The following is a 21,845-nucleotide window of genomic DNA, read 5'->3' as shown; positions in this document are numbered from 1 at the left end:
GATGCAAACAATTACTCTATTTTTGTAGGCAACAAGTGAGGTGGGTGGTAACTGAGAAATTTTTTTAAAATCCTGTCACAATATTCTGCTTTTTCTTAAGAAACCCTCCTCACACAACAAACGTTTGCCACATCAGAGAATTTCCAGGGCCTAAAGCAGCACTTTGATTCCAGACCGCTGCAGGCATTAGCAGGAGGTAATTAGGGTAAAAAGTTCAGCCCCAGTTCCATGTCTAGAGTCCTGCCAGAAATAAATTTCCTCTCTATTCACTGGTTTCTACTGTACCCTCCCTAAGAATCATATTGAAAACACATTTATCTTTGTAGAGTTTGTTCCTCTTCTAATTAATGTATGGTGTTTACAGTGTTTAATAATTTAAAACGGCCCCAATCCCAGCAGCATTGTCTTTCATAGTGGAAGGTGCGTTATCATTTTTTCTATGTTGCTGCTCCATTTGACAAGTGACTCACAGAACTATGCATTCAGCTGTCTTCATCAAACTATCCGGTCATCATAAACTTAGCTTTATTTCCTTGTTTGAGAATGGTGCATGAACAAAACTGACAAACAGATGCATTCAGAATGTGCTTCTCTGAAATATTTCAAGGAAATAAAAAAGACTAATTAGAAAATAGAATTTAAAACAAAACAGGAAATGTTACTTCATAACAAGCACATTTATTACTGTATTTCATTGTCTCCACAGAGAGAATTATGAACTGTTACACTTATTTTCTTTCTGAATGGGTATATTTAAATAAGAGACAAGAAACTAAACTAAATTTATCACACATTTAAGTAGTAATTAGATTAAAAAAAAAAACCCTCCCATGGTATTCTCAATCTACTGTGCTTGCTCTGTATCCCTATCTTCATTACTCTCCACAGGCCCATTAATGGACAGCCCACACCAACAGGCTGTAATTAATATGCCAGTTATCACACAATAACTTTTAAAACCTTCCTTGGATACTGTGTTTGAAAAACAACATGCTAAAAAAATTACTTGAATGCCAAGAAAAACCACTTGTTATAACAATTGTTTTTAACAAAGGATAAAATCAGTTAACATTAAGATGTAACACATTGAAGACTATTAAAAACTATAACCAAAAAACTTGCCTTGAGGAAATTATATTAGTTGTGATAACTACCTTAATGAGTCCAGAAAATTTATCTTTAAAATAACAATAATTTGTTTACAAATAAACATAAAACAATGCTTTGAATATTTTGTATTTTTTTCCAAGTTTTTCAGACAAGTATGAGTCCAAAAGGAGTTTTTCTATAGCTCTTCAAATTATCTTCAAGTAATTTGATCCCCCAAATCTCAAGGTATGACTAACATCCTTTCATACAGAAATAAAAAAGAAAACTAAGGTCCTTTTTACTGTTCTGAATATTTTACAAAACACAAGAAGTTATAGCACTAAAAAATAAGTCAATGAATTTCCCCCATCATTTCACTTAGTATGATCTTATTCAGGATTTAATTTGTCAATTTCCTCCTCTCATAACCTGGATGGCATCAAGGATTTCTGCCAATTCATAGGGAGGTTTTGCTTGGTAACATCAAACAACCTTAAGCAACCTAATTTATAACCTAGGAATTCCACCCCTAAGCATGTATACCAAATATACACGAGTAAATGTGCAGAGAGATAACACTTCCATATCAGTACTATTTACAATATCCTCAAATAGCAAATTACTCAAATTTCCATCAATAAACTTATAACACTTCAGCATAATCTATCCATCTTCTTTATTTTTTTACATATCATTATCACCACACATAAAGTTCCTTTTATTTGTATCTCTCTCCATGCAAAAGTATCACCTCATTCACTGCACAGATTTTTGTCTCCAAGCTTCCCATTCAAGGGCCTACTGACTTTATAGGCTGGGTAATTCCTTGTGTCTGATGTTTAACAGCACCCTTGACTCTACCCATTGGATAACCAGTAACACCCTCCCTGCTCCAAGTAGTGACGAACAAAAATATTCTCAGGCACTCCCAGTTATCCCCTGGGAGTCAACTCACCCCTTTCTCCCTCTTACTTAAAAATTAGTGCCTTGGATTACTACTAAATATCCAGACACTATAAATGCATTTAAAACATAGTAAGTATCCACAAATACTTCCTGAAGGAACTTAAAGTTCCTTCTAAGACTAACAGGGAAATAAAGCCATTCAAATAAGCATTTCTTGGAGATTCCTACCTAAGTAATAGCATAGTTAATGGATAGCAAACACTTTAAAATTATACACACAAATATGACTTAAGCAGCAAAGATTCATATATTTCACAGTGTAATTTACTGTGAAATCAACATTGTCTTTGATTAAAATATTTAAATCTTACTTAAAGCAAACTACCTTTCTCATATCCCAATATGTGATGCAAGAAAATCATCAAATAATATAACTAGTGAGATTTTATACTGGCTAATACAGTATTAGTTACATCAAAATATCCCCCAAACACCCCCCCCCAAAAAAATGCTGAACAATACTTGATTTGGAAACTGTCATGTTCTCCACAATGAATTACTTCATTTCCATCATCAACTTTGACTGCAGGAAAATCACAATACAACAGTGATCTTTTTTAAGGCTTATTCACTGTGCACATGTCCAGCCCACCAGAAGCAGAGTGAGCATGAGCGTGCCTGTATGGAATTCCACAAAGTCAGAATCTATGCAAATGTCCTTTCCCTTTTGGTTTTCCTTTAATTTGCAAATCTTGTAATCTAAGCCTGAAGTTGACTGAACCAACATTCAAACCAGCCCAGCAGTATCAGCCAAAAACTCAATCTGTTTTCTATTTATATGTCAAGACTGCATCCTTTTGGTGGCTGAAAAAACTGTTGTTTTGAAATGATTACACAGAGAAACTGCAAGCCTTTCAGTAGTTTTATGAAGTTGGTCTAGATGGAAAGCTTTACTTCAAAAAAAGGTTTTAGTTGAAGACACAACAGAAGAAAAAACAACTTTACATTTAAAACTTCCATCTTGATGTTTTTAACAACATACTGAAGTCACCATAAAAGATATGACCACAAAGAGTCTCCCCCCAAAAGCTTCACTACTATTCAAAGAGACTCATGACAGAAATGTGCTGCTTCTGCTGAGTGCCGGGAGGGGCAGCAGGGATGCATTAGAAAGGGGCATGAGAAACTATTGTGCTGGATAAGCTCATTATCTTGATTGGAATGTTGGTTTCATGGGTGTACACATGTCAAAGTTTATCACACTGTGTACTTAAATATGTGCAATTTACAGTGATTCAATTATACCTCAATAAAGAAATAAATATATAAAAGAGATAAGTTTCTTTCTGGAATATAAACAAATCACCATTTTCAAATGAGAGTAAAAGACTATTCATCAGAGATAGTACCACAGACAGTACTGGGTTAAGTTGATGAACCTGCATCACAATCACTGAATGAATTGGGCATAACCATATTTCTCAGACAGGCAAAGCTTTCAAAAAACAGTGTGTGTGTGTGTGTGTGTGTGTGTATGTATGTTTGTGTATGAGGTTGTCATACATACATGAAAAGATTCTGGTCCAGTGTTCCTGTCTATCCTTCATAGTTTTCTGACTTAAATAATGTGAGGCATATCTGACACTATACTAATTATTTGAAAATAATAACTACTTAATCCTCACACCACTGTACAAATAGACCACTGTACAAATAAGAACTTTAAGCCTGAGAACTGCTGAATAAATTACTCTAGTTTATACAGCTAGTAATCCAAATCTACGTCTGTGTGACTCCAAAATATTTATACTAATACTCCAAACTTCCATCCCTGGATGCAAGAGAATCAGTGAACATTACAGAGCACCAACCTTAGTCTAAATGCATATAAAAGATCACTATAAGATTCAAAATGAAAATGAGATACACAACTATCACCAGAGGTAGTTCCTGTCACATTAACACTATAAAAGTTATGCAAAAAAGTCCAACGTCATACAGAATATCATAATGTAAAGACTTGTTTTAAAAGTTATTTTTTCGGGCCTCCCCGGTGGCGCAGTGGTTGAGCGCTGGGTTGAGAAGCTGCCCGCAGCCTCTGCAGCACCAGTTCGATCCCCAGCTGCTCCCCGGCCACCGGAGGAGGGCCCCGGATGGCTCGCAGACCTCTCCTGCTGCCCGCTGCTCCCCTCAGCAGTGTACTTCGGTCCCTCTGCCTGCCCTGCTCCCCACTCTGGCTCTGGTGAATTCTCTCACCCTCCCATGCTTCTGACTGTACCCAGTGCTTGTATAAATAAATAAATAAATAAATAAATCTTTTTTAAAAAATAAATAAATAAATAAAAGTTATTTTTTCTTCACCTTTACATCACATAGACCACTATTCTCCTGCGATTCTTTCCTTTTGTCAGATTTCCAGGACTCCTGTCACACTTTCTAGCTAATAGCTGAGGAGATATGAATCTATAGGATCTGTACATGTTAAAAAAAAAAAAAAAGAAAAATATGGTCCAGACAAAGGCTGTAGTCAGAGTCCAAATGTGTACCTCTCTAGCCCAAAGCAAGTTTAGAGCAACACAGTTCAACAGAAATTTAAAATGAAATATACATGCAATTTTAATTCTTTCTAGTAGCCTCATTAAACAAAAGTAGAATAAAAAGAAGAAAATAATTTTACTCAGGTAGAAGCACATGGTAAGAATTAGACATAGCCCTTATAAAACAGATCTCTTTGCAACACTGCCATATGAAACATATACTATACTAAAATGGCAGGAAAAATGATTCCATATTAATAAAATTTGGAGCTAATTATTAATTCTCAAAAAGTTTAGATTCAAAAATCAAACTTTTTGTAAATGCCTCCTTCACTTTACCAGCATTCTCTGACACAAAATCTTACAGAACCTAACATGAGATCCTTAAATCTGGTAACAGCATGTGATGGCATGTTTTAAGCTTTAAACTCTTCCCATTTATGATCAATATTTTACATTATGTATATTAATGACATATACATACATATACATACACACACACAAACACATAAAATAGGGCATGAGATAATAGGTAATGGTTCCAAGTACAGCTTTGCTAACATCCTTGTAATTTCCTAACTGATAAGAGCAATAGTTCTTTTTTCTAATATTGGGTCTTTGACCCCAGTTTCTGATGCAGAGTTACTGAAACTCTTATAATTTCCTGGGTGATAGTTACTTGTTTTACTTCAGTGAAGCACTTTGTACATGTCTCCTAAGGGGAGGACTAGTCACTTAAACCACGCTATGATTAGCTATATAGAATTTTCAGCCCCACTTCTGATACTCTTGAGAAGGGAAAAGGACTGAAAAGGGAAATGCAGAACAGCGACAGGCCTAAGAAATGCCAGAGAGAAGGGCAAGTGTAAGACTTGGCAGTTGAAGGAAGGCCAAGGAACTGCAGGAAAAGCCCTGTAACTGAGCAACAGAGACTGGAAGAATGGCATAAATCTCTATTTTTATTTCTACAGAAATATTATCAGCCCAAACAGTGGTCTTATCACAAACATTACAGGATAAAAATTGAGTGTCATGTGAGAGAGCTCTATGCTATTTCATCACAAAAAGAAATGTCACAAGCCTATCATTCCAAGCAATCTTCTTTTTGTTTTAATTAATATAATCTTTATTTATTTTATGAAAGAGTGAAAATAAAGTCTCTTCAGTAACATTCAAGACCATAAAACTGCTTAACTTTCACCTAATTAACAACTGCTATAAGGCAGGGGCTAACAAATACCAGTTCCACTGACTTCTTCCAATTCAAGAAGGTATTTCTGGCACTGTGTAAGAAAATTACAACAGCATTAACACTGTGACTACTTGTATTATATTTAATGAACAGTGTTAAAATTAAACCTTTACTCTTAATTAGCTGTTAAAATTATTTTGCTTTTATCAAGATACAAGTAAGATAACAGTCACTTATGATTTTAATGTTTCTTTGGTTGCCAAATTTTTCATTTTTCTAATTATTAAAATCCAGTCTTGGAAATAAGGCCACAGAGTGCGTATTTACAAGCCATAAGGGATTACTAGCCAATTGAAATAAAGAAATTGCCTCACTCTTACAAGAATTTCCCACCACAAATGGATACATAATGAAAGTCTGGACAAGACTTTGTATCATCAGACAGTCAAATCACATGGCCTTCTCTCTGCTTGCAATATTCTATGACTGGATCACATCTCCACGCCATATAATATGGGTGTGTGATGAGACAGTATACCAAATTAAACATTTTCAAAGTCTACAATCAACTGTTGAATAATGTTATTCTTTTTTTTGCTATTTTAATACCCAACAAGATCCTAACCATAAACAGCACATTCTGGGAACTGTTAAGTATATAATACACAATGAACTTTGTTTTCCTAAGAGAGTATATATTCCTTAGTATACTGCCCATACTTCCCCTCCCTCCTTCAAATTATTACACAAGGCAATGACTTAATCCCTGGATCAGTAGCACCATAAACATGATTCCACTGCAAGACCTTAAATGGCTTATCTACAATGATTACACTCACAATTATACTCACACAAAGACAGACAAAGAACTACCACTAAAATATCAAAATATGACATTTTGATGACTGTCATGAATGCAATAAGAGCCAATATTTAAAACTGTGGGCTAAGTATGTGTTTATATCCAAAGCATACAATATGAAGATGAGCTAGGACTATTTCCACAGCAATTTTCCCCTTCTCTGAAGATATTATAAATTCATAAAAATGAAAAATTAAACATCAAAAGTAAATTTTTCCCAAGAATAATCTAAAAAGCAGTATTAATTGTGAATATAAGCAATTAACACTGTTCAAAACACCTGGTACTCATTAAAACACTGGCAGGGAAATGGAAACAGCAGGCACATCTTGAATTTCTCCAAATGGGGAAGAAGGTCCTAAGAATTTGTATACCACCCTCTTTGAAGATATTGTCAACACCCAGGTACATATGGTTCCACAGATTGAGAAATTTTTCTCAATTGCAAAAAGTATTACTAATATTCAAATAAAAGACTAAAATGACCGCAGAGCAAACTTACTAAAATTATTTAGTAAAAAATATTTTTTTATCTTAAAAGTATAAACCTATACCTCTAAATCAGATACAGTGTTGTAAACCAGTATTACCTCAATTTTTAAAAGAAAGTATAGTTTTAATACTACAAAGCCATTATAATTAAAACAGTATGGTACTAGAACAAAAACAGACACACCGACCAATGGAACCAAATAGAAAGCCCAGAAATTAAGTCACACATATATGGACAACTAATCTTTAACAAAGGAGCAAAAAATATGCAATGGAACAGGACAGTTCATTCAATAAATGGTGCTGGGAAAATTGGACCACCACATTCAAAAGAATGAAACTAGACCACTACTCAAACCATGTACAAAAAGAAACTCAAAATGAATAAAAGAACTGAACATAAGACCTGAAATAATAAAATATATAGAAGAAAACATAGGTAAAACATTACAAGACATACATCTCAGTAACATCTTTAAAGACTCATCCCCCAAAGCAAAGAAAGTGAAGGAAAAGATAAACACCTGGGATTACATCAAACTAAAAAGCTTATGTGCCACAAAAGAGACATTAACCAAAAAAAAAAAGAGACACCCTTCTGATTGGGAGAAAATTTTTGCACTTCATACAAATGATAAGAGATTGATCACAAAGATCTACGAAGAACTCACAAGACTCAACAAAAACAAAGTAAACAATCCAGTAAAAAATGGGCAGATACTTCTCCAAAGAGGAAATGCAAATAGCAAGACATGTAAAAAAAAATGTTCAATATCCTTTATAATCAGGGAAATGAGAATCAAAACCACAATGAGATACTGCCTTACACCAGTAAGAATGGCACATATTAAAGAAACTAGCAACAACAAATGTTGGCAAGGATGTGGTGAAAAGGGAACTCTCCTGCACTGCTGGTGGGAGTGCAAACTGGTCCAACCACCATGGAAAGCTGTGAGGAGGTTCCTCAGACTACTAAAAATGAGCTACCACATGACCCAGCAATTCCACTCCTAGGAATCTATCCAAAGGACACAAAAACATTAATTCAAAAGGACACCTGCACCCCTAAGTTTACTGCAGCACTATTTATAATAGGTAAGACTTGAAACAACCCAAATGCCCAAAAATAGATGACCGGATCAAGAAGATGTGATATGTGTGTGCGTGTGCGTGTGTGTATACACACAATGTGTATATATATACACACACGTGTGTATAATGTATACACACACACGCACACACATAATGGAAAACTATTCAACAATCAAAAAAGATAAACTGGGTCTCCCTGGTGGTGCAGCGGGTTAAGCGCAGCGCTGTGAAGCTGTCCATAGCCTCTGCAGTGCGGGTTTGATTCCCAGCTGGCCAGGAAGAGTCCCACATGGCATGGCAGACCTCTCCTGTCACGCCCACTGTTCCCCTGAGCAGTGCTTTCAGTCCATCAGCCTGTTCTGCTCCCCACTCTGTCTCTGATGAATCCTCTCACCCTCCCATGCCTCTGGCCTGTATCCCAGCTATTGTATAAAAATAAATAAATCTTAAAAATAAATAAATAAAATTATTAAAAAATTTTAAAAAAGATAAACTCATGCCCTTCGCAGCAACATGGATGGAGCTGGAAGGAATTACGCTCAGCAAAATAAGTCAGAAGGAAAAAGAAAAGTATCGGATGGTTTCACTTACAGGAGAAATACAGGGGAACCAAATAAGGGATCAGGGAAAAAAATAATAACAATAAAGAATGACAACAAAAATAACAACAATGAAGAAACACAACAAAACAAAATGAAAATAAACAGACAACTATAAATCAGAGACATTCTGCAGGGGAAGGAGAGGGATCAAAATGAGGGTGGGAAGAGCACAGGAACTATTGTGATAGTTCATGGGTGAATTGGTGGTGTGAATTCTATGAGGACTACACCTGAGAAAAGAGAGCAAACACTGTAAAAAAAAAAAAAGAACAATGATGTAAAACACATATAAATAAATTATTAAAAATAAAAGTATAGTTTTAAATGCTTACTAGATAGAAGGCGCCATCCTTAATACCAAGGAAGAAATAAAAATAAGCAAAATAAAACATTCTCATAGCGCATGTGACATTTGGCCATGTCTCCAAAAAGACACTGCGTGATAGTGTGGTTTTCTCCAATTGATTCAGCCAATTCTCTTTAAATTATTCACCAACTCTTGAGGAAAAAAAAAAAACCCTTACACTGCTAGTGGAAACATAAACCAGTCCAGCCACTATGGAAAGTTGTGTGAAGGGTCCTCAAAACACTAGAAATGGACCTGCCATACAATCCAGCTACTCCAAAGATCACAAAAGCACTAATTTGAAAGGAAACCTGCACAGTTATGTTTGTTGCAGCACTATTCACAATAGCCAAGATATGAAAACAACCTAAATGTCCCAAAACAGATGAATCCAATAAGAAGATGTGGTACATATACACAATGGAATACTACTAGGCAATCAAAATAAACTCATGCCATTTGTGGCAACATGGAGGGAGCTGGAAGGGTTGATGCTAAGCAAAATAAGTCAAAGGAAAATATAAAATATTGGATGGTTTCACTTAGATTTGGAATATAGAGAAGTCAAACAAATTGTCAAACACAAACCTTGCAAGCTGACCATAGATATAAGGCATCCATGAGGGGAGAGGTGGATAGGTAAAAACAATGGATGGTGGGCCTCCCTGGTAGCACAAGGGGTTGGGACGCAACCTATGAAGCAATCCACAGCTACTGCAGCACAGGTTCAATCCCCTGCCAGGAAGCTACTCAAATGGTGCAGCAGACCTCTCCTGACTCACCCGCTGCTCCCCTTAGCAGTGTATTTTGGTTGCTCTGCCCGTTCTGTTCCCCACTCTGACTCTGGTGAATTCTCTCACCCCCCACACCTCTGGCCTGTACCCCAGTTCTTGAATGCATGAATAAATAAATCTTTAAAAAAAATGGATACAAATACAATTTTAATCATAATTACATTCTTCTTACCTGTATGGTGTTCAATTTTATGTGTCAATTTGGTTGGGTCACAATAATCATTGAAGGTATTTTTTAAATAAGATTAACATTTAAATCAGTAGAGTCTGACTAAAGCAAACTATGCTCCATAATGCCAGTGAAACTCATCTAATCACTTGAAAGTCTTAATAGGAAAAAAAAAAAAGACCTCCTTGGAGGAAAAGGGACTGGAATTTCAAATTCCCTCTGTCCCCAGATTTTGGACTTTGCACCCTTCTCACTTATGTGGGCCAGTATCTTAACACCTCTTGCTCTCTCTCCTTAGACACAACCCACATATTGTTTCTGTTTCTCTGAAAACAGAGACTAATATAACTCCCATATCATCAAATTCATCTCTCAATAAGCGATCTCATCATCAAATTACTTTTTTGCCTTAATTTTGATAAAGTGATACCTCAATAAAAACAAAAATCATCTCTTTATCATACTTTAGCAGGACTGAAAAGGAATGGAAAATCTTTCAAAAACTTCAAACCAAACTAGCAGGGAGCCCAGTATCTTACATGAACACATCTTTGTGAAGGGTTTCCATAGGCCTCCATGCACCTGAATTAACAAGAGCTAAATATCAGAAGTTAGCAAAGTTTCTCTTCAACAAAGTAGCTTCCCCTTTTCTGAGGTTCCAAATCATGTTCAGCTTTCTTATCACATCAGTTTCCTAATTCTTGTGCTGTCTTGAATACGGTGTTGAGTTCGGGCCTCCCTAGTGTCACAAGGGGTTAAGTTGTAGCACTATGAAGCTATCCTCAGCCACCACAAGCACCACAAGAGTTTGATACCCAGCCAGCCAGGGAGCTACCCACATGGCACTGTAGACCACTCCTGTCTTGCCTGCTACTCCCCTCAGCAGTGTATTTCAGTTAATCCACCTGTTCTGTTCCCTACTCTGTCACTGGTGAATACTCTCACCACCCAACCACCCCCCAACCCTCTGGCCTGTACCCCAACTCTTGTATGTATAAAGAAAGAAATCTTTAAAATATATATATGTGTGTATATATATATATATATACATATATATATGGTGTTGAATTCCTTTAGCTGAAAGATTGTTTTACTTCTAATATATTTTCAACTCTAGAATTTATGTTTGCCTTTACTATAATTTATAATTCCTTCAGATTCTTGTTCAATTACTATTATCATACTTTCCTTCAATTCTTGAAACATGGCTTATTTTGTTCTTAGAAGGTATTCACAACACCTGTTTTAAATCCCAGTCTGCAAATTTCAAAACCCAGAGACAATTAGGAACAGTTTCTATTGCCTGCTCTTTTATCAATATGCCCTTTTTGGGGGCATGTGTCATAATTTTATGTTGAAAATTAGACATTTTATATATGGTATCACAACAATGTGAAGCTACTAATATTTCCATGATGTTTTATTTTTCTTTAATCCTTGTTTAAACTTTAAGGTCTGATTTTCTGGGAGTTGCCCATATATCCATGTAGCATAGTGACCAACCAATGATTCAACAGAGAATTTGCTCAAATACTCTGAGTCAATAAAGATTGTTACCCTTTCAAAAGGATCTCTGTATGTGTAGGAGAGCACATTAATCACTCAAAATATTTTCAATTCTCCACAGATTGTAGTTTCCTTTGGATCCTTTCATGAATCCTCTGCCAACACATGAAGCCTCAGCTAACCATGACTTTAGGCCAAAAAGATATATTGGTCCTTACAAGTCATATGCCACCCCAAAAATGTAGCATCCACACACAGTACTGTTAAGCAGGGCAAAGCCTATCACTGTAAGTTGAATGAGCATCTCCCAACCACTGCAGGGAGTTTTAATGTACAAAACTTTCCCTACTCTGGAAGAATTAATCAATAAAAAACATAGTAGAGCATGGTAAGAGCAGTTCCAGGCTGCTCTTACAGCTCTTACAGGCTGCTCAACTGCTATTATACAAAGTTTACCATTTTCTCAAACACAAAAGACTTTTCAGATTGCTGTAAGCCTTTTATTCCAGATCAATGAAATAGACTTCACCTGTTTCTGTGGATGACCTCAGTTCTAAGTCACAAACCTCCACCATATTTAAATGTATTTATACCACTCTCTACTATATAAAACCTACTGTGGAAGTCTGCACTTTTTCACATGTACTACAAAACTTCGCATTTCTTTATATCTAGTGTATGCTGCACCTCCCTCATGTGGCCTTCTCCCTTTAATCCTTTCACTCTCTCCCTTTTCTAAGTTCTCATGAGACATCATTATTTCCTTTTATTGTGGACTGTGGTGTTTCTCCTCTCTTCTCCCCCCTCCCCCCAGCCACATCTTTAAGTCTTAGGACCACGGACTAGGTTTTTCATGAATTTGCATCCTTACCCCATACCTGGCATATGCTGAGTATGCAGTAAATTTTTTGCTACTTCTAACCAAAAATTTACATTATAAGAAATTAGCTTGTACCCATGGAGTCAAACCATTTCCCTAGAAAGCAACAATTGATTCCAAGATCTAATCATGTTACACCATTAGCACATTCTTCCCGTCTAAAGTTGAGACTATGAACTGAAAGTATCTGGCAGGACTGCTGATGCCAATCTAATATCCATTTTGATCATCTTCCTTCTGCGACATGCATAATCATCTCCTCTGGCTTTCCTTGAGTTAACCAAATGAACTGAAAAGACAACAGTTATCTTGATCACTAGGATAAAGGGTCACCTTCTAAAGATGTCAAAGCTAGACAGAACCTTCACTGGCCCTGAACTGCCTGCCAAAGACTTGTAATCACATGGTTTTTATGTAAGCCACTGTAACTTTATAGCAGTTTAAGATAATTCATAAGTGGAGCTATACAGTGAAAAGGTCACTACAAACCTGGTAACCAAATCATTATAAGCCATTGAGGAGAATATTATTCTCATCTGATATATGGAGAAAGTAGAGAAAAATCTAACTTTACAATAAAACAATTAATCATCCTAGGCCACAGCCCACTCATCGTCACAAATTCAATCAGCATGCAATTAAGAACTAAGAGCATGGGTCCTTCCCGATTTCCTAAATTGTAAAACAATAGTATCTATTTCACCATACTGTTGTAAGGAATGAAAAGGGAAATTTCAGGTGACACCTTTGAACAGTGTCAGGCACATGTTACAGCAATAACAAATACTAGTGATAATTGATGATGATGATGATTATCAATACCTAATAGTAACTTCTAACCTACTGTAGATGGCCATCAAAAAACTGACTATGGTAAATTTGTGCTGGGAATTTTATGGGGACTATACCTGAGAGGAGCAAGCAAACATTGTACAAAAATGAACAATGATATAATATATATATATATATATATATATATATAAATGAATGTAAAGAAATCTGACTATACTAAAAACTACAAAAACAAAAAAAATTTCTGATGTTATTAATCTTTTATTTAAAGTCTGAATTACACTCTATAATGGCTTTTGTGTCCTGTTATCACCCTGCATATGAGTAAACAGTGAGTAGAGAAGTAACAAGGTCTGAATCACAGAAAACCCTAAATATGTTTTTGTTTCCTTTCCTTTTTCTCTTATGCACAGTCTTATGGCAACAAAGATTTTAAAACATCAAAGTGCCTCCTTGAAAATAACAATAGAAATTGTTAACAGTTGTTGTTCAAAGAATTTTTTTTAATTTTCCTTACCCAGAAGATCCAGTACTCTTACAAATACCAAGGAGGGGTCTTTTTTCAGCAAAGTTGTCACACTTTTGAGCACCTGATAAGGGACATAAAATAAAATGTAAAACAAAATTTGGATAAGTATTTTGTATATAGCTCCCAATACTTTCATGCTCTCAAAATATTTAGCACTAAAAAAAAATAAAATAGTGTAACATAATACAATTTAAACATTTGGCTGAAAAAAATTGGAAAGCTAGAAATAACAAGTATTATTCCTGTAAAAAACTGAATCAGCATTTAAAGTATTCTCTTTAAAAAATTAGTACTAACTTCAATCATATAAAAAATTCTCCATGAGGTCAAAAATACACTTTCACCTCTACCAACTAATTACCTAAGATTAATAATATCTTGATATCAAAACTAAATAAATTTTGGTTAGGGCAGGAAAATTATAAAATCATGGAACATTCTTGGGCCTCCCTGGTGGCACAAGGGGTTAAGACGCAACCTACGAAGCTATCCGCACCCACTGCAGCACAAATTTGACCCCCAGTAGGCCGGAGAGCAACACACACGGCGCAGCAGACCTCTCCTGACTCGCCCACTGCTCCCCTCAGCAGTGTATTTCAGTCAATCTGTCTGTTCTGTTCCCCACTCTGTCTCTAGTGAGTACTCTCACCCCCCACAGCTCTGGCCTGTACCCCAGTTCTTGTATGGATAAATAAATAAATCTTTTTCAAATATCACAGAACATTCCTAATACAGACATACAAAAATCCTTTTAATAAATAGGTAAGCAAAATGGCAATGTATTAGGAAAACAACTCACATTCAAGTTGGATTTACTCAGCCATGAGAAAACTAACTTGTAGGTTAGATTATTCATTATAGCATTGTTTGTAACAGCAAAAGATTAATAAAACCAATAATGGAGTAATAAAACATACAATGGAGTATTTACTACGACTATGAAAGAATGAAGTGCTCTATAAAAACAATGAGAATCAAGATATAGAACAGAAAATGGAAGATACAGTAAACAGAAAATTCAAAAATATCCTATCTTTTTTGTAAAAGGACAAAAAAGGACTAATATGTGTTTGCATAAACACATATACAAGCACACATACTCTTCAAGGATACAAACAAAAATCTTAAACTAATGGTTACCCATGGGAGAAGGATGGCAAAAGTAGATAGTAGGGAACAAAATGAAAGAAGTTATATCTATATATCTTTCTATATCTAGATATTTATATTACCCATATATATTAGTTTTCAACCTATATGAATATATCAATTCCCAACAAAATTTTGCTTTGTTTTCAAACAAGGAAGCTAGTGCTTGTGGTTGTTTTGGTTTCTGAGATAAACTGGTAGACTTTAGATATGCATTTCACTTAATCCTTTCTGAAAATTCCAGTAATACTTCATTAAATCAAATAGGATTGATAAATGTAAAACATGTTAAAAATTTTTATAAATAGAAGAATGATAACTTAGCAACCCTGAGTAAAAGTTCAAGCCAGTCATGGGGATAAATAAAACCTGTGATTCAAACTACTTTACAACTGATAACTGAGATTGCATGTGTTCAGGGAGGAGGTGGAGGTATCAGGGGATAGGATGAAATTAAAATAAAAGGGATTTGGTATAAGGTATTTGAAAAACACTTAAATCCTAAGACCCTTACTTGGCTAAGTCACTAAACATCCACATTCCCTACGGGAGAATGAAAGGCTATATATTATACAGAAGGTAAGACAAAAGGACACTAAGCACTAAGTACAGGTGAACACAAATTTAAAAATAAAAAGAGGCTTTACTAACAAAATTAATACTAATATTGAAACAGTCCTTCCTCATCTTTTAACTACCTCTCTTCACTGTGCTTCCAGAACTCACCAACACCAGAACCTTGTCATTATAAAGCCAGGGGCTTTTAATGTGGCTTACAAGTTTTGTTTGAGAATTTAACAAGTCAATTAATGAAGAAAGGTTAAAACACACTGTCAAACAGGGGCTACAGCAAATAGCATAATAAAGCATCTCACAATAACGTTTAAAAATTAAATACACAGAGCTTTTAATCAGCTTTTTATTTTGCCACTGACAAGTATGTTCCAACATTCCAAGTTTAACAATTATTTGGAAAAGAGGCTAATTCTTATACAGAAAAAAAGTAATAATTTATAATAAGCAACTATCACTATTATTTTCTAAAATAAAAGAAGATATTTCAGCCTCTAATGGAGGCATAGACTATAAAAGAGAGCTCTTGGAAATTAAAAAGCAAGGTAGATATGTTACAGAATGCATCATAAAAAAGGGGAGGAGCAGTACAGTGAACAGGTGCCATTTTACCCCCCCTCCCTACTGCTCCAGAACAGATTAGTGGATCAAGAAGATACAGTGTAAGTATATAAGTGGAATACTATTCAGCAGTCAAAAAAAAGATAAACATATGCCATTTATGGCAACACAGATGGAGCTTGAAGGAATTATGCTAGATGAATTAAGTTGGAGAAAGATAAATACAGACGGTGTCACTAATATGTGGAATATAAAGTAACTAAATTAATAGTCAGAAAAGGACAACCCAGAAAACTTACCCTTGATCACTGACTATAGAACTGAATCACTAAGGGGGGAAAGGTGTTGGAGAGGGGAAAGAGGGAAGAAGAAAGGAAGCACAATGATCTATGGTGGTAGAATATGGGTAACAGTTTTACATCAGTTAAAAATTAATCAATTAATTAATTACAAAAAAGAAAAAAGAAACCTAAGACATTGTTAGAAAAAAAAAATCCTCGATGGATAAATCTCAAAGACATTATGCTAAATGAAATGAATCAGTGACAAAAAGACAAATCACCAAGGCATCTAAAATAGCTAAACTCTGAAAGAAAGTAAAATTTGGCTACTTGGGGTTATGGGTGAAGGAAGACACAAAGAGTTCAATGGGTAGAGGTTCAATTTGTAAGCTGAAAAAGTTCTACAGATCTGTGAAACTTATGGTGCAGTGGGTTGAACACAGTGCTGTGAAGCTGTCCACAGCCTCTGCAGCGATGGTTCGATCCCAGTCGGCCAGGGAGATAACCACATGGTAAGGCAGACCTTTCCTGTCTGCCACTGCTCCCTTCAGCAGTGCTTTTGGTCCATCTGCCTATTCTGCTCCCAGCTCTGTCTCTGGTGAATCCTCTCACCCTCCCGTGCCTCTGGCCTGTACCCCAGCTCTTGTATAAATAAATAAAAAATCTTTTAAAAAATTAAAAATTAAAAATTTTAGAAAAGGCAGAAAAATAAGGGGGGGGTGTGCGTGTGTGTGTGTGCGTGTGTGTGCGGCACATGCTCACAGGTAATTTGTAATCAGATGGATGGATGGATGGATGGATGGATGGATGGATGGATGGATGGACAGACGGACAGACAGGTAGGCAGATGGACAATTAGTTGCATTAAGCACAATACTAAATGCACAAACATATAAAACTCAGCTTCAAGTTAACAACAGATCTCTCAGGATTTAGGATGGAGATAATATTTGGGAGAGGTAGTGTCAGCACTTTTTTAGCAATGTTTATTTATTTGACTGACAATAAATGTAATTATAATGTTAATAATCCACGTTAATGATCTCTATAGAAATAATGAGATTTAATGCAGAGAAAAATAGGTTCATGATTACACATTTCGAGTATGACATGGAGAACTGACACTGAAATTGTGAAGAAAATAATTATACAAAATGAGATAAGTTCTATCACTCCTTGCCAGACTATATTAGCAATACCAAAATATGACAAAGATCAAAACTAAACACATAATTAATGTTTATGAATAAAGTGCTCTATAACTACTTAAGTTTTAGAAGCATCTAACAATCGGTGTCTAAGTCTTCACACAATATTCATTTACTATGGATTCTATGCTGTTACCCCTGATAACAATTAATCAGATTTCACAATTAACAATATGACTTTTGAATGTGAAACCCAAGTTAAAAATTAACTGGCCCAAAGTACAGAATATTTATGTTCCAAATCAATTATAACTGAATTTCATCTATACAAGGCCAATTCTGCACTCCTACATATTTCCCCTCTACCTTTAACAGCATTTTCCTGCTGCTGCCTGGTGTTTACAAGGTCTTTATGATTTCTCCCTGTATTTTAGACACCAATTTGATATTTTGAATGAATGAAACGTTGTCTTTTAAATGCAAATTATATTGGCAAGAATGACTTGATAGTTTTGCTTTTCTCAAACCTGAAATGAAGAACTCCATTCATTTCTGTTGATCTACTGTGATTCAATGTCCTGAATTTGCTGCTTTATGGAATGTTAATCATCTGTCAATTATTAAAAATTTATACTTTTTATGGATATTCAGATATACAAGGAATTATGCTTTGAAGGAATTATGCTAGATGAATTAAGTTGGAGAAAGATAAATACAGACGGTGTCACTAATATGTGGAATATAAAGTAACTAAATTAATAGTCAGAAAAGGACAACCCAGAAAACTTACCCTTGATCACTGACTATAGAACTGAAACACTAAGGGGGGAAATTAGCATAATTCCTACTGCAAAGTAAAATTTTTAAGTTACAAAATAAAATTCTAGCTTGAGAACAGAATAACCCTAAAAACACCTACTAGTCAAAATCATATAAGCTGAAAAGACCAGATTCTATAATAAGCAAAGAATAGCAAAACCTCCCAATTTAGTTGAGGGATACTCTTTAGGGGAAAAAAAAAATCTAAATCAGAGTTTGGAAACTATGTAACCAAACTTTAACTTTAAATAATTTCATTGGATGGTTTGAATAAATATAATTTTCAAAGTGTTAGTATAAAGTCTACAATCTCATGAATACTACAGCTATTAACCTGATTTTTCATGCAATATAAATAGTAGCATGTACTCTCCATGATGCCTAATGGAGTCATCACCCTCCCATAATGTAATCCTCCAAATTGTAGAGGATTAACTTTTTATATATAAAATTATGTTTATTTGCATGTACAAAAGAGAAAATGACGTTGCACACACCTGTTCTATAGCATTTAACAGAATGCAACATGATTGAAATGAAAAGCGACTAGCCAAATCCATCAAATATAAAAACTATTGCAATCCTGTTGCAAAGTCCTTTTGTTAAACTCCTTTTACTCTAAATCCATTTAATTCTGTCCTATAACAGTAAAACATTTATAAAAAGCTTAAAATCCTAATATATCACACAATTAAAGTAATGAAAATGGGACTGTCCACAAAGTCACCAATTCCTCTTCCACTCAACAAAATTCAAGACAGTTTGCTTATCAGAAAATGTTAAATAATACCCCTCACCATACACACTAGACATCAAACAGAAACCATTTCTGCATGGATACAAAAGCACATACAGAGCCACATAAAAAGTCAACTGCTAGTGAAATATCCCAATACTATTCTTTTGATGTTATGGGTTATGTCTTGAATATAAAGATGTTACACCAAACTACACTAATACTAATGAATTTTAACTGAGAATGTGCTTTGCAGGACAATTCCCTTGAACAATTCATTTCATCAGTGAATTTATTCTCAAGTCTTCTATTTTTTTACTTTACTAAAATAATTTCCTTTAGAAATTATCTATTTTAGTCAATATATCCATGCCCTAGAGTCTGAACTATAGTAATATTTACAAGATCTAAATTTTAATTAGAAAATATGATCTGTTTTTAATTTAGTCAGATAAATATACTTCATGTAATCTTAGATTGTCAGGCTATTTCTGCACTAAAATGTTTTATCTCTCATAATATTTTCTATTTTATGCTATAGACACCATATGAGCTAAATAATCCAAATATTTATTTCCTAAACAGAGGAAAATGTAAAGTGAGGAATTTTTTAGTAGAGGAGACAAATTTAAAAGAGAAGACAGGGATGCATTAGAAGACAAGATGAGGAAGGGAAAATAGGAAAACATATACACAGGTTGCAGCTACCACCAACCAACCACAAGAAAGAAAAACAGCGAAAATCTTACTGCCCTGACAGTTTTAACTAAACATGATCACCAAAGACATCTCTGCCATTTGCCTCAAATACCTAAAATATCTCATGCAGTTTAGGTTCCCCATTGACTTCCAAAAGCTTAAAATATCAAAGACAACATTTTCTCACTGTTGCTAGCTTTATTATCCTCCTCCATAAATATGTGAATTAATACCCTGTATTTCACGTTAGACCGTTGTGCTCTTTCACAAATTATTCATCATATCTTAACAAGTTCATTGACAGGAGTAATGACATACAGAGAAATTAAATATAATTTCATCGAAGTCGTGCTACTAAGTGCCACATCTGATCCTGAAGGTCAATTGAGGACCATTTCTTTTGCTACCCTTGCTCACTGAAAAAAAAAACAAAAAACAAAAAACTACTATCAGAAAATTATGAGCCACTTCTCCACTGAAAAATAAAATGAGTGATACAGGCTAATGTATTTAAACCCTAAGTGCTTTGATTCCCTCATCTCTAAAGCGGAGATAAGTACCAATACCTCCCATAGGATTGTTGTAAGGATTAAGAATACATTCAAGGGATTAATCAAGGTGCTGCAACATGTAAGAACTCAATAAACCTTATGCAATTATTATTATTGCTGACAACTTTAGTTTGTGAAACCCTCCATTTACTTTTCTGTTTAAAAAATAAAAAAACAAACAAAACAACTATTCATAGGGGCCCCTATTCATAGGGGCCTATTCATAGGCACAAGGGGTTAAGACACAACCTATGAAGCTGTTCACAGCCTCTGCAGTTCGATACCTGGCAGTCCAGGGAGCAACCCACATGGCACAGCAGACTTCTGACTCATGCACTGCTCCCCTCAGCAGTGTATTTCAGTCAGTCTGCCTGTTCTGCTCCCCACTCTGTCTGTGGTGAATCCTCTCACCCCACATACTTCTGGCCTGTACCCTAGCTCTTGTATGCATAAATAAATAAATCGTAAAAAAAAAAAGCTCATATCCTTGACTCTGCTCTTGATCTTTTACCATGGTGTCATCATCTCTCTGACTTAACTCTCTCCACCTTGGTCATCCACACTGGAATATGACAAACACATGACTGCCTCAGGAATGCTGCCTTTTCTGCTCTCTGTTTGGAAATTTCCGGTTATGTCACCACCCTTGTATATGCTTTTTGTTGTTGTTGTTAAAGTCCTTGCTAAAATATTTCCCAATCAGAAAAAATCATGCCCTAGCTCCTTCCCCTGATTTATTTTCCTTCAAAGGACTTAAAAGAACTTCATTTTACGCATAGTCAACTGATTTATCTGTCTCAGCATATTCCAATGATAATTTCATTCACAAAAAGAATTGTATAATAACATACATAAAAGTTTGATTGCTAACAGCTCAAAGATATTTTCAACCCAAATTGCATTAAAAAATGAATAATTTAGTATATTCATACAATGGAATAATACTCAGCAATTAAAGGAAAGACATTGGTAGATGCATGATCACCAAGAACAGGAGAAACTACTGCCTCTAAAGTAAAAGAAACTGGGCCTCCCTGGTGGCACAAGGGGTTAAGCACAGCACTATAAAGCAATCTGCAGCCTTTGCAGCACAAGTTCAATCCCCGGCCGGCCAGGGAGCAGCCCACATGACACAACAGACCTCTCCTGACCTGCCCACTGCTCCGCTCAGCAGTGTATTTCAGTGGATCTGCCTGTTCTGTTCCCCACTCTGTCTCTGGTGATTCTTCTAACCCCCACATCTCTGGCCTGTACCCCAGCTCTTGTATGCATAAATAAATAAATCTTAAAAATAAATAAATAAACAAATAAAGTAAAAGAAATCAAAACAACTGTCTCTAGTGGAGACAATGACGACTGGGAAAGGCCATGTGAGAATTTTTTGGAGTGACAGAAATGCTTCCTATCTTTATGTAGTCATGGAGTACAGGACTGTATATATTTGTCAAAATGCAAACTAACGTGTCACTGCATTTATCTCTTGCAAAATATACCTGCATTATAAAACAGAATCAAACAAAGCTGTTCAACGGCAATGGAC

General features: G+C 35.3%; 1 protein-coding gene across 1 annotated transcript in view; it reads right to left on the bottom strand.

Moving 5' to 3' along the window:
* BCAS3 (BCAS3 microtubule associated cell migration factor) overlaps nt 1-21,845 on the bottom strand; it is a 557,971-nt gene that overhangs the window by 407,866 nt on the left and 128,260 nt on the right. The window contains exon 8 of the mRNA XM_037494441.2: nt 13,777-13,849. Coding sequence (XP_037350338.2) covers nt 13,777-13,849 — 73 coding nt within the window. The remainder of the gene's footprint in view (nt 1-13,776; nt 13,850-21,845) is intronic.

Source organism: Talpa occidentalis, unplaced genomic scaffold, assembly GCF_014898055.3.
Source record: "Talpa occidentalis isolate TD23 unplaced genomic scaffold, MPIMG_talOcc4v2.1 talOcc4.7, whole genome shotgun sequence".
NCBI lineage: Eukaryota > Metazoa > Chordata > Mammalia > Eulipotyphla > Talpidae > Talpa > Talpa occidentalis.
Note: the sequence above shows the minus strand (reverse complement) of the source record. Positions and strands in the feature narration are given on the sequence as shown.